At 50.0% G+C, this 14,097-nt stretch overlaps 1 protein-coding gene across 6 annotated transcripts in view; it reads left to right on the forward strand.

Moving 5' to 3' along the window:
- The window catches only part of EXD3 (exonuclease 3'-5' domain containing 3), a 213,287-nt gene that overhangs the window by 107,080 nt on the left and 92,110 nt on the right, over window positions 1–14,097 (forward strand). For 4 of the 6 annotated variants that reach the window (XM_039561847.1, XM_039561844.1, XM_039561846.1 and 1 more), the window contains 2 exons: window positions 2,736–2,789; window positions 4,608–4,739. In XM_039561847.1, coding sequence (XP_039417781.1) covers window positions 2,736–2,789; window positions 4,608–4,739 — 186 coding nt within the window. Of the gene's footprint in view, window positions 1–2,735; window positions 2,790–4,607; window positions 4,740–5,170; window positions 5,284–14,097 lie in introns of those variants that run through there. The other 2 variants (XM_039561849.1, XM_039561848.1) reach the window with 2 other exon arrangements.

The following is a 14,097-nucleotide window of genomic DNA, read 5'->3' on the forward strand; positions in this document are numbered from 1 at the left end:
GGAGTTTAGGGTTGCAATACTGGCAGGGCTGGACTGAGGGTGCTCAGAGCTGTTAAGCTCTTGGTTTACTGTCTGTTTTAAAAGATGGGATTACAGGGAGAGGCTCTGGGTTTGGATTGGGTTTTGTGATCCCCTTCTCCAGCAGATCCTTGTCTGGGTGCTTTCCCAGCACATATCCTGGGGCAGACACCTTCTGTCCACTCCCTTTTGATCTGAAGGGGGCCTTGCTGGCCCAGGCTCAGGATCACTGCAAGGGGGACACGGCTTTTCCTGGACTGCAGTTTGGCTCTTCAAGGACATGTGGCATTGCCCAGCATGTGTCTTGCACAGACTTGGCAAAGTTTAACTTACAAATTCACAGCCTTGTGCTGCTGTTTTCTGGAACCTCCTTTGGCCTTGGTTCAGGACGCTTTAGGTTGTCACAAATCATCCTGCTGCTGGTGCTGGCTTGGAAACAAAAGGGCTCTCTCTGCCCTCTCTCCTCAGTCGCTGCCCTTCCAGGTCTCTCTGACAGTAATTCCTGTGGGTTCATTCATTTCTGCAGGATGGAAGTTGGCTGAACAGGCAGGCACGTTACGGGCTGAGCAGTAATACCAACAGATCAGGGAGTGCTTTCTATCCACAAGGTCTGAGCCTTTTCCAGAGGAAGTTGATATTATCTTTGTAATAGATTGTGAAACTGAGGCCAAAGCCCTCTCTGCAGCACTTGGGCTGGAGCACAGGTCCCTGACACCCACGCCAAAATGCTGCCCTGGGTGTTCTTTTCCTCTCGTTTGCATCCCTGACCACACATCCCCCCATGCTCCCAGTGCTGCCTTCCCTTGTTGCTTTTGGAGGAGAAGAAGGAATTGTGCCCTTTTCTCCAGCACATACCCTCTGTGGTCTCAGTCAGATGTGTGCTGTCACATGGCTTTTCTGGCTCTGCATGCTTCTCCCAGTCGTTGTTCCAGAGGCAGAAAAACATGCTGGAAGAGTTACTGCTTTTCTCCTTTTTATTTGATGTTCTTTGCCTGTCTCTGCAGAGCCATTTAGATAAGGGGATTTATCAAGCTTGAACTAATTAACCCTGGATGCAGAAAGTCAGAATGGAGTGTTCCAGCTGTGAAATCCTCAAACTTACCCTGAAGCAGACATGGGCCAGGAGGAATTTCAGATCCCTTTTCCCTTGTCAGCAAATCCCTGTGGTGACCTTTGGCTATTGCCTTACCAGACTTCCCTCACTAACATGCCATGAGGGTGCTGTGGTGGCTGCTCAGTAGCAGGACTGCACAGGGTGTCTCTGCTGCCTCTTCAAGGCTCCTGTTCTTAGAGGTTTTTTTCCTTTCTTGAGAGAGAGGGTTGATTTTGAAAGAAATCCAGTAATTTTGCCTGTAGAAAGACGCTTTAGAAGTTGCTGCCAATCGTTTTCTCAGTGCAGAACTGTCAGCCAAAGAGTGACTTCAGAACAAAAGGAGGGGAGCAGATACCTGAAAGCTCAGGAAGGGGGGCAAAGGAAAAAACAGGTTGTTTAGCTGCCTGCATGGGGCCTTCAGAGTCTTCTCCCCCTTGTTTACATAGGTCCAGTGAGTCTTAAGAGAATGACTACCCATGACAGAGCTTAAAAGTCTTGGTTGGTTTTTCTGGTGTTCCCTGGCTGTGCTTGCTGGTGTCATCTGTCTGGGAAGTGCAGCAGGACTCTGATCCCAAGTGTGTCTTCCTGCCAAGGGTAGGGAGGGATCCAGAGAGAGCTGCTGAACTCTGAACCAGATGAGAGACCTCCATGACACACATCTGGAGTCAGTGAAAAACACGAGGGCTTCCAACAGAATCCAAGCCAGAGGAGAGAAATAACCTCATGCCTACTTCAAAGCACTGATCTCTTGTCAGCAGGATCAGAGCTGAGTCCTGGTTCACATGGGAATCCTTTGGAATCTCCTATTGCTGCAGCCGTGAGGCTCTTTCCCTCCTGCAGGAGGGTGAGGGGTGGGAGGGAGGGGTGTCACTCAGTCCTGTGAAGGAAGGTCAGTCACACTTCCAGCCCTGCAGCTCCAGATTTGGCACTGCCCCCGTTGCAGTGTCCCCGAGCCCGTGTGGGGGTCAGGTGATGAGCTCCCTGGTAACTCAGCACAGCCCTTCCACTTGCAGGACCAGACCTCTGAAAAAGCTCAGGATTGCAAGTCAGGAGGTGATAAACTCTAAGGGAGATGTTCCCTGCAGCTCAGAAAGGTGCACAATTCCTATGTGTTGGGTTGCTGGGACAATAACACCCTCCTTCCCTGAGGAGCATTTTCTGTTAATGGTGTGAAGTTTGCAGACACATTTCATGGTACATTTTTTTCTGGCATTACCTGCTTAGGTTTTTTTTTTCCTTTTTCCCCTGTGCAGCAGAACTGTTTCCTTCTTTGTGACCCAGACTGGGAAAATAGAAAGTCTGGGTTAAGGGAAAAAAATAAAAGAATGGTTTGGGGTAGGATTATTTCAAGGTGGAATGGCTCCCTGGGCCATATGGGGTGTAGATGCACCAGCAGCTTGTTCCAGCACACGGGAGATGAGGCAGGGGTTGGCAGGGAGGGACGAGGGGTGAGCCATGCCTTGAGCTGCTGTTGCTGTCAGGAGCTCCTGGCCAGGTGTGGACTGGCACTGAGAGAAACACTCAGTATCTCCAGTTCACCTTCTCTCTTCTGTGACTGCAAGTAAAGCTTGAACCCAGTGTAACTTCAGCCCCTGCTCATTTGGATTTTTACTGTTTTTTCCAGATTGCCCGACAGGAAGGAAGAGTCATTTTAACCTCTGGACTCCCATATCAGACTGTGAGTGTTCCGAGCTGCTGGTGTGTTTCTGGCACTGATCATTGCATGGTCTGGGGTGTGCAGGGGAGACAAGAGGAAAAGTCAGATGTGACTGCACCAGCTGGCTTGGCTTTTTCATGTTTTGTGCACTCAAAGCTACATTAAGGGTCTTCAGAAGTTCGCTGTTCTCAACCACCAAGGCTTGGGGTGAAATGGTTTTTTATACTTATTCTCAGTCCTGCATCAGTGGGGAGAGTGACTGCTCTCCATTGGGGGCGGGGGTGGAAGTCAAGCCAAGCAATCCAGAGCAGTGTATTTCTGTCTGGCCTCACTGGCAGGTGAAAGGCAGCTCAATTCCTCTGCTTTTTATCCCAGAGATTCTTACTTGCTGGCTGGCTCCACACTGAGAGAGTTTCAACCCCCAGGGACATTTCTTCAGGCTTGGAAGGGAGAGATTGGAAGGCCCCAAGCATGGGTCTGGTGGAAGCTGGAGAGGTTTTGTGTTTCTTCAGATAAACAGAGAAGCCAAAGCAAAACCCAGCCTTGCCCTCAGCACCAGCTGTTCAAAGCTGTTCACAGACACGCTTCAAAATGCAGTGCTGAACCTGCCCAGTCAGTGGCTATGATGCTGTGATGCCATGCTGCAGGTCCTTTGCAATTTTTTACTGCCCAAAAATTCCATATGGAAGAGTGAAACTGTTCTGGATGAGCCAGAGTTCTGTTCACGTGAGCCAGGGTGCCGGAGTTCTTTGTCACAAACTCAGTATAAAAGCTCCCAGCTACTCAAGCAGCCAGTCAGAATATTTGCAGAATAGGGATTTCTGATTTTCTGTGTGAAAGCTGTGTATGGAATAAAACTGCCCCCACAATAAGACACTGTGAGGCAGGTGCAGCCACCCTGCAGGCTCCTTGAGCCTACAGCTGCTGGAATAGGGAATTCGGCATCCAGCATCCTCTTGTTTGGCAGAGCTCTAACTTCAAAGTACCGTGTAGGAATTGCAAAAGGAAAATAACTGCTTCCAGGGTACAATACCCCTGGGAAATGTCTGGTTCCCTTGGTTCCCTTGCCTTTGGATGCCCTCCACAAGGACGGGATGGCTCTGCCAGGCTCCTTTACTGGTGTGTAGCTGATCCCACTCCTATGAGTCCTAAGCATGAAGGTATGTCTGGGACTTCCCAGTGCTCATTCCCAGATACAGACTTCTCTGCAGAGTGTGGAACAAACATTGAGGGACTGCCCACATCAATGCCTTCACATTTCTTGGCCATCAGGGAACTCCAGGTGAAGTGTTTGTGTAAATCAGAGGGCCTGAAGTGGTCACTGGACATTGTTTCCATCATCGTGCTTTGGCATGCTCTGTGGGATCTGGCCAGGTTTCATCAGAAAGCAGGGATTGAATTCAGTTTCCTGACTCCAACACCTCCCTGGACAACTCACTGCAATGCCTGACCACCTTTATGTGAAGAAATGTTCCCTGAAATCCAATCTAAACCTCCCTGAGTGCATCTTGAGGCCATTTCCTCCTGTTCTGTCACGTGTTAACTGGGAGAAGAGGCCAACCCCCCCTGGCTGCACCCTCCTGTCAGGGAGTTTTAAGAGAGTGAGAAGGTGCCCGCTGAGCCTCCCTTTCCCCAGCCTAAATCATGTTTCATACACATGAAACACTGCAGTGCTGCAGGAGTCAGAGCTCAGTGGCTGTTGGGTTACCAGTCGTGGTGCTCAGAGCAGAATTCAGACCGTAAGCACACGCTGACTCCAGGCACTATTCGGAATTCCAACCGAGCCAAGGGTATCAGCAAAGGCCCAGTGCCCGGCCTCACTGGCGTCTCTGTTTGCAGCTGCGCTCCCAGGTGGGAGAGGGAAGGTGTTTCTCCGTGAACTGCTCCGAGAAGGCGAAGGAACAGGCGCTGCAGGTGCTGAAGCACTTCAACGTGCAGGTGTCCCTGAGTGACATCTTCAGCCGCTGCCAGGTAGGACGAGGCTGGCTCGAGCCCCGGCTGCCGCTCGCTCGCCGCTCCCTGCGCTGCCTCGGTGTTCTGGGCCTTGCTCTCAGCGTCTTCTTGGTTCCCAAGAGTTCTGCTTGAACTTTGGCAGCACCTGGCAAAGCCGTGAGGAGTTCTGAGTGCACTCACATCTGTCACAGTGCTGAGGGCTCAGTCAGGGGATCAGAGGTTCTGCATCTGCAGCTTTGCTAGAAACTCGCCTGTTTTTCTGATTTTTGGTACTTGGCATGTGTTTTGGCATTGACTGTCATGGTTCTAGTCTCTTTGTTGCTGTGTTCTCTGTCTAGGACACATGCTGTTTTAATTATAAACCATGTTTAATTATGGCTCTGTGATTCTGTTAACACTTAATTACTTTAATAGGAGGATTTTTTCATAGGACTTCTTTTTTTTTTCAGGAGCTATTAGGTTAATTCATGTCCATGCTAGTTGATGACTCCGGATTGTGTTTGGCACGGGATATCTGTGGATTGCTGTTAAGAATAAATTTTAATTGTGTTAGCTCAAGTCACCATCTCTTCCAATTTCACTCTTGTATTTGTTACAGCAACACGCCAAAACTTATCCCTTCCCAAACTGCAATATAAACCAACGGGCAACTTCAACATCTTTCACCTTAGCAGTGTTTAAAGAGAGAAAAAGAAGCAAGTTGGTTAGAAAATTAGTTTTTTCTTAGGGATAAACAAGCCAGTGAGTTTGGCTCGGTGCCTCATGGTGGAGATCTGGGGTCTCCTGGCCCGGTGGAGTTGCACAAGTGGTGCAGGAGCAGCACTGACTCCTGAGCAGACACACCAGAGAGCGTGTCCTGGACCTCTGTTTATATCTGCTGTCAGATGTTGAAACTGAATCTGTAACTTAGAGAGCAAATGAGAGTTGTTCAGCTGGGCAGGTTGGCTGTGAGAGGAGACTGACGGAACTCCCTGCAGGTCGGATCCACAGAACAGGGGTTCATCTTACTGCAGGATAAATGGATATATTCAGATATGGGATACTGCCTTCAGTCCTGTGGTTTTATTGTCCCAGAACAGATTGCAGTTCTTACACATATATATATTTATAGTGGCACGCTGGCTTCTTGGCTGTTTTAAACAAACCTTTAAAAAACCTTGTGGATTCTCCGATTCCCTGACATCCCATAAAATAGCAGCATTCCTCCTGATGGTTGTTGAAATGCCACAAAAATAAGCACACACATGCACAAAACCATGCTGCAGGAAACTCTGTGCTCTCTAATAAATGCACGAGACCGTGCAGCAGACGATGGAAAACTGACCCCTCACCCAGGATCTGGGGTCTGGAACTGGTTAACTCTATGGGTTTAGTACATGCTGTCTTCGTTTACAATATAAATAGGGGTAATCAATCAGGCTAGGAGTATATACTAAGTGTTCTCTTACTTCCAGGAGAAATGCTTTCCCCGTAAATTGTGGTGCTGGAACGGCTGCATGTTTCATACCCCTCAGCATGGGAAGATGCTGATTTGTCAAACCCCTCCCTGTTCTGAATCATATTTACCTTCATTTAAAGCTTTGGCATTTTGGAGCTGATTTTGCTCAGCTGTCTCTGCAGACAGCACAAGCTTGGCTAATGTGCTGCTGATGCTCTGGAGGAGAATCCCAGCCCTCCCAGCTGCACTTCCCGGGGTTGTGTATGAGGGGAGCCGTGGGCAGCACGGGGAGCGGGATCATCCCCCAGCACTGTGGAAAACTGACAGCCCACGTCAGCAGTGGCAATTTCTGCCTTGAGGAGGGTGCTCCAGGCCTCCATGGCCAACAGAGACCTCAGCAGTTCTTTTGTACGTCCTTCCTAAAACATCCTCATTCTTTGCAAACCTAATTGGGCTTAATTAGGATGGAGGCCGGATCCTGAAACTGCTGAGCTGTGCCTGCCAGCCTGTCTCTGCTGCTTCGGGGCTGGGTCACAGACCCTGGGGCTCCCACACTGCTCTGAGCTCTGCCCCTCCTTGCAGAGCACGTGGCAGAGAGGGGTGGCAGAGGGGTGATGGAGTGGTGATGGAGGGGTGGCAGAGAGGGGTGGCAGAGGGGTGATGGAGTGGTGATGGAGGGGTGACAGAGAGTTTTGGCTGCCCCTGCAGTGGGGGAGCACGGTGGGCACACAAGCAGGGCTCCAGAAACAGCCAGTGCTGCTGTGTCTGTGCTAGGCAGGAGGAGGAGGAGGAGGATGGGCAGTACTGATCCATGGGCTGGGCCACTCTCCTCCCTCTCCTGCACGGAGCTGGGCCTGAGCTGCCAGCACAGGATGGGTTATCTGTGCCATCAGCCATCGCAGATAAGCCCTGGCTGTGTGTCACACAGGAAGCAATGTGACATCCTGCCTGCTCCCTCTGTCTCATGGAGCAGGGCCCTGTTTTGTCTCTTGGGCTTCTGTTCTGTAAATGATTGGAATGAATATGGCAGCAAATGTTGTCGTAACAATTAATGGGGGAAGTGTAGAACACGTGGTAAAACTCGTCCCGATTCAATGTTGTACCCAAGACTGCTGGAAAATGTGTTTCCTCTGTCAGCTCCCTCAGCAGGGATGGACGGGCTCGCTTTTGCAGATGTAAAGAATGGGCTTGCTTTGTAACCCTGCCAAAACACTGCTGTTTCTTCTGTTAAAACAATGGCCAGTGCTGGCTACCTCTGTCTGACCTAGAGCAGCAAGTGCACGGGGAGTGTCACCCAGGGGCTGCTCAGCATTTCTGCTCCCACTTGTGCTGGGCTTCAGCTTGGCCGCTCCAGTTAAAGGCTCCAGGACTGGGGACTGCTGCCAAAGGGGTCGGTGATGGTGCAGGAATGACCTTTTCATTCCATGTGTCCCTCAAGTGCTGCATGGTAAGAACGTGGTGATGATCCTGGGGAGCCACACCTGCACAGTAGCTGTAGCTGGGCCTGGTGCTGCCTTTGGTGAGGAATGTTTTAGTGAGGCTGAGTGAAAATAATATTAATTCTATCTTTTGGTGATGTGCATTAAAAACCTGTAGAAGTTCTACATTTCATAGCCTTAAAATATTAGAAACCCATTCCCTCTATTTGAAATGCAAATGTCACATGCCTGTCACCTCTGCACACGTTTGAGTATCTTGTATTTTTCTTCTTTTCACATAGCTGAAATCCTTCCTTCAGGAAGGGACAATGCAAAATGATGCTTGGGGTGTTCAGACATGATCAGTTCAGCACACTGAACCCTTACAGTAGTCAGGAAGATCTCTGTGGAGTTGTTGGGGGCTGTTGTGGAGAGCCTTAGGGTCAGCTCACAGCCTGACTCACCCGGGAGGTCAGTGATGCTCTGCTCTCCACAGCTTGGAGGAGGTTCTAACAGAGAACCAGCAGTTAGAGAAGGAAAAAACACCCAAACCTGCTGAAGAAGGTGGCTGCTGGATGGCTCCAGTCATGGGCACAGACAACTGGCAGCTGGATCATTTCACAGCAGGGTGAAATTCAGTTCCTCTCTCAGGTCCATTCATTCACAGCTGTGGTTGTCTCCTGCCCTCCCTGGTGCTGTCCCTCTTTGGGACATCCTGCTGTGACACCTGAGTATGGCCTGGTGGGACAGCAGGAGGACATGTCTCCATGCCGTTCCAGTCTCTTAAAGAAACTCTTGAGAACAGCCATGTTTTGGCAGGATGCATTACCTGGATGACTGGTGGGACTTCTGCCATCTTGCCTTTCCATGCCATGTGATTGAAGGTCCACCCAAAGCAGGGGTGGGCTGCACCTCTGGACCTGCCACTCTGCCAGGGCCTTGTCACTGGCTGCTTGGTGAGCCCGAAGGCCCAGCACATTTCATTTCCCATGGCTGAGGTGTCTGGCCCTGCAGGGCTGGCAGTCTTGGCGTGAGCAGTGCTGCTGACAGGGAGGAGCCCCGGGCTGGATGGTGATAAACTGAGGGGATAAACACTGCAGGTTGGTAGCTTTACATCTTTATATCGCAAGGGTTTGTCACCATGGCTTGAAGGGACAACTGTGTCCAGTGGTGTTTGGGCTCACTGAGAAATTTCTCCTGGAATCTGGAGAAGGAAGAACCTTGTGGTTCAAGGTTTCTAACTGCTGTAAAACCCTCACCAGTGTGAGGCTCTGCAGCTGGAGTTGGGGCCAGCAGGGCCTGTCCATCTGCAGAGAAGCTGTGCTGGGCTTTACTCAAAGTGTAGCTGCTGCTCAGCTCCGTTCTGGGTCTGAGGCTTTGCTCGGGTACGAGGGGGGAGCGGGCTGGGGGAGCCGGGTCCTGCGGAGCCGCTGTGCCACCCCCACCTCCCCCGGGGCCCTCTTTCCTTTCCCACCCTCTGTTTGACTTGACCCTTTAGCCTTTAAGCTGGCCGGGGCAGGGACCCTGCTTGAACAATACCTAACGCAACAGGAGGCTGATCCCAGGTGAGGTTTCAAGGCTTTCCTGCAAGGAAAAATGATTGCAATTATATCCCCTGCAAAAATAAATGTGCGGGCAAAAAAAATCCCAGGCTCCAGCTGCAGTTTGTGCATCTGAACAGCCCCGCATTGATGGGGGGATTAGCTGCACATTCAAATAGGTTGTCTCTTGCACTTCACTGAATGCTCTGATCCTAAATAAGCAAATTACATCACCTATTCTGATGTCCTGTTTAACTTATGACCTCAGCCTGAGCGCTGCAGGATGTGAGAGATAGCTGCTCGATTTCACTGTCTGGAGATCTGATATATTTTTCTACTTTTTTTGCCCCCCCTTCCCTGTCTTTCAGTTTCCAAACGACTCACCCCAACCCCAGCCTTTACAAAGGTGTTAGCATGGGATTAGGAGTAGGCGGGGAGGAGGGGGGAGAAAGAGAGGAAACCACTTTTTTTTTTTTTTTTTTTTTTAAATTAGGTGCAAAAGCATTCTAACAGTTGCAGCAAATGTTTCTGGTTTTTTGTGGTTAAGGTAACGAATTTCATTGCTGCAAAGCTCATCATGTGCAGGCTGATTTACGCAGAGGGAGCCCAGGATGGAGCAATCCATTTAGCAGGGACAAAGAAAAAGGCCTTATGATGAGATGGAAACCCTTTGCTTGGGGCACTTTGCGAGAACCTTTGAAGCCAGCCTGGGAACTCCGGCAATATTAGTCGATAATTAGTAATATAGATCCCTCAAGCTGTCGTTTAGATTGAAAATGTGCATGTCTCTCATGAGCCTCTGTCACACCAATCTGATCAGCAGGCTTTTTTCTTCCTTTTATGTGGGTTGCTCTGTTGGTCCAGATGATGATGAGAACTGCCAGGCATCGTCTTTCTCACTCACTTGTGAGCTGAGCAGCTATCTCCTGCTCCAGCGTGGCATGGGAGTGGAACCAGGGCAATTTTGTTTTGTGGTCACCTTTCCTGGCCTGAGCAACAGTCATTTTATTCCTTTTAAAATACCAGTTGTCCTTCCCCATGCGCAGAGAAAAACCAGTAAGATTTAAAGGCTGCATATTTCGTGAGATGTTTCTGTCCCAGCAGACAGCAAGGGTTTGGTCTCGGGAGTCTCTCAGGACAAAAAGCATCTTCAGCTCCAGTGCGGCTGAGACATCATCAAAGAATTCGAAAATGGCAGTTCTCATAGCCCCTGGTTCAGCTTTTGAGCTGCCTTCCACTGATGCAACATCACGTCCCCATTTACTTCCTTTCAGCCCTGAAATCTCTTTGGAAAGCACTGTGTCACCCTCTAAATGAAGAATTAAGAAGGGTCATGTGTGCTGGATTTCGATGACTTGGGAATGCTGAGAAGGAGAATATAGTTTGGAAACCCTCTGTGGTTTAATAAAAGGTTCATCCATAGGATGCAATTTGTCAGCGCCTACAGGTCAGGAAAACCTGTGATTAAGAGCATCTGTGGTTTCCCCAGATGTGTGAGTGAGCTGCTCACTCCTCCCCAGCCACCCAAACCCGGGCTCAGCCAGTGCCTGCCCACGATGTGGGCTGTGATTTCTTATTTCAGAGTGTGATTGTTCAACACAAAGGGTAAGGCCCTCTTAATCTTTTTGTTTATCCTGGGTTTGGCAATTCCGATGTAATCTGCAGCCTGTGCTGCAGAGGCTCCAGCCAGGAAGCACAGCTGGTATTATTCTGCCTCGACAGACACTGTTGAGGGAGCAAATTGCCCTCCAAAGGTGCTTGTCCAGGGCTGGCTGAGTGGCTGAGAGGCGAGTGCTCCTCGCCCTGGCACTGCGCCTCGAGAGAGGGACCGAGCTCTTTGTGTGGAGGGGCTCTCCCCAGCAGTCGTTAAACACCATCAGCCTCTGGGATAATTTGTCATGGCAAATTCTGCTTCTTTTGAGGCTCTGGGTGAGATTTTTGTTTGCTAATCTCTAATGCTTTATAAACGACAGTGAGGGCTCGTAGTGAGTGGTCGCTGTTACCTGCAGGGGGGTGGGGACACCCCAAAGCAGCACAAAGATCATGGAATGCTTTGGGTTGGAAGGGACCTTAAAACTCATCCAGTTCCAACCCCACTGCCATGAGCAGGGACACCTTCCACTGTCCCAGGGTGCTCCAAGGCCTGTTCCAACCTGGCCTTGGGCACTGCCAGGGATGGGGCAGCCACATCCTCTGCCAGGGCCATCTGTGCCAGGGCCTCCCCACACACACAATGAAAAATTTCTTCCCAATATCTCACCTAACCCTGCCCTCTGGCAGTGGGAAGCCATTCCCTGTGTCCTGTCACTCCAGGTCCTTGTCCAAAGTCCTTCTCCAGTTCTCCTGGGCCCCCTTTAGGCACTGGAGATTTCAAGTAGACACAGAGCAAGCCCCAACGTGTGGGTGCCAGGCAGGGGGGCAGCACTCTGTCCGTGATGGCTCTGCAACATGATACGTGAGTGCACACAGCACCAATCCTGTAAAATTCCCAGCCTGGAGCTGGCTTAGCCCTGTGCTGTTGGCCACATAAAACTCAGAGTCCCCCAAAAAAGGGCTCGACTGGGCCTAATTCTCAGCAGCGAGCCCGGCCGGCACTGCCTGGTTCCCACAGACTGTACACTTCCCTGCCAAGATTTCAGTATCTTCAGAAATTCAGTGGAGCATGAAGGTCACAGCAAGGGGAGAATGACAGCCTGAGAGGTTTTTTTCCCCTTTCAGCAGCTCGGAGCAGACTGTTGTCTCTCTCTCCTGTTGACTGTTTTCATAGGGTTAGCGTGAAGTTTATGTTTTCCACAGCCCAGTGGCAGTCGGAGCTGGGAATGCAGCGGATCAGCTGTGTTTCTTCAAGGAAGACGGTTTCATGTTGCAGACTTTCTTTCTCAGTGTCTGCAAAAGCTTGGTTTCCAGTGAAATTTCCCTTACAGATCTTTGTCTTGAGGTTCTCTTTGTGGATGTATGTGAGAGACTGTACCCAAGGTTTCGGTTTGGGTATTTATTTCGCTTCTTTTATTTTCACTTGCAAAGCTGCAGGCGGAAATTAAACTGCAGCAGGGAGGGGGGGGAAGCTGTTAATTTTTCACGGTGTTATGTATTCCAGTGCTCAAAATGATGATGCCAAATTAGCCATTAGAGGTCAAACCTCAGCTGACAGCAAATGTTTTCTTTTGAGGAAGTCATCCTTATTCCTGGGAACCAGTTTTGTTCTCCTGTGCTAAATGCAAGAAAGGTATGAATGTGTGGTTTTTCCTGGAGGGCAACACTAGCTGGAAAAATGCTGGTTTTAGCCAGTGGAAACAGCACAAGCAAACAACGATTGGCAGTGAAAACAGCACTTGTATTTAGACTAGCATAGAAAAGAAGACACAATGTAGTGCAGAGTAAATGTTCTTTTATACAGCCTGTACAAGGCTTTTTCTTCCTCTCGTGGGTTTGGACAGACTATGAAGTGCATTGATCAGCAGAGATGCTGGTGCACTGGGAGAAAGTAATGAAGGGTCAGCGGGTGACAGTGATGGAGTGACTATAAGGAAAAGAGGAACTCTCTGGAGAAGGCAGCGACACAGCTCCAACTCCCATGTGTCCTGAGGAAACTGTCCCCATGGCTTCTCTCAAATGTCATGAGAAAACAAGAGATTTTTAGCCAATTTAAGTTCTGTTGGTTTCCAGTCCCCTGTGCCTCCTGAGGTCATAGTTCAGTGTATTGACTCTGTCAAGAAGTCAAAATTCCCATGTTTTATGCACTGTGTAGTTTCTCCTCCTTTTTGACATTGGTGCCCTTATAATGTTCTTTGTTTGTGTGTCATGGTGAGGGTGGCTTGGCCCTCCTGGTGTTTGAATGGGGGTGGGCACTCACCAGGGTAGCACAAAGATCATGGAATGCTTTGGGTGGAAGGACCTTAAAAGCTCATCCAGTGCCATCCCCTGCCATGGGCAGGGACACCTCCCACTGTCCCAGGCTGCTCCAAGCCCCAATGTCCAACCTGGCCTTGGGCACTGCCAGGGATCCAGGGGCAGCCCCAGCTGCTCTGGGCACCCTGTGCCAGGGCCTGCCCACCCTCCCAGGGAACAATTCCTTCCCGATATCCCATCCAGCCCTGCCATCTCTCCCAGGTCTACAGCAGTGCCAGCAGCAGATCTGTGTTCCTTCAGAGGAATGTGGGATCTCCAGGCATGTTTGGAACCTTCCTTGGAAGCACCATACGCTGAGCTGCACGTACTTGGTTTCAGTGTAGAGTTTGCCGAATCTGTAATTGCTCAGCAGCATTTATCTGAAGACCTTTAGGCATTAAACTGTGTCACTTCCTACTGGCATAAAGCAGCCTCTATCTGTTATTCACGGTATTAGTTGGACGAGGTGACTCCCTGTGCCAGAACTGTGTGTCCATGGGTCCTGGTGAGATGTGGTGCAGGATTGTCTTCAGCACCTGCTGCTGCAAAGGCATTTCCAGCCGGTGATGATGGTCAGCAACATCCGTGGGGTTCTTTGGCCTGTTCAGGAAGGAAGGCCTTGTCCCCACAAGGTGCATCTGGATGAGTGACTGGATGGAAGAGACCATTGGGGGTTTGTGTGAACTCTCTCATCCAAGGACCACACAGAAGCAGGGACGCAGAAACAGGGACAGCCACAGCAGTCTCCTGGTGAAGAGAGACATGGAAAGCCTCTAAATGAGTTTCTCAATTCATGCGTTGTGTCAGTCTTGATGAAGAGGATGTTTTGCAGCTATTGTGATGCAATGCAGCTAAGCCCAAGGTAGGATCTGGCTGAACAAGCTTAGAGGTAGAAATGACAGTGTAGGAGTTTTGGCAAAGGTGGAAAATGTAACATTCAGGGCATGCTCCTTGTGAGTCATTAGCTGTTCTCTGGATGAGGGGATTTGGGTGATTTACTTGCCCTAATTTAAGACACACAGTCTGAGTTGATCACCCTTTTATTCATGGAAGTGCTGGGACAGGATGCAGGTGAAAGCCTGGTTTTGTCT

The sequence above is a fragment of the Corvus cornix genome, chromosome 17 (assembly GCF_000738735.6).
Source record: "Corvus cornix cornix isolate S_Up_H32 chromosome 17, ASM73873v5, whole genome shotgun sequence".
NCBI lineage: Eukaryota > Metazoa > Chordata > Aves > Passeriformes > Corvidae > Corvus > Corvus cornix.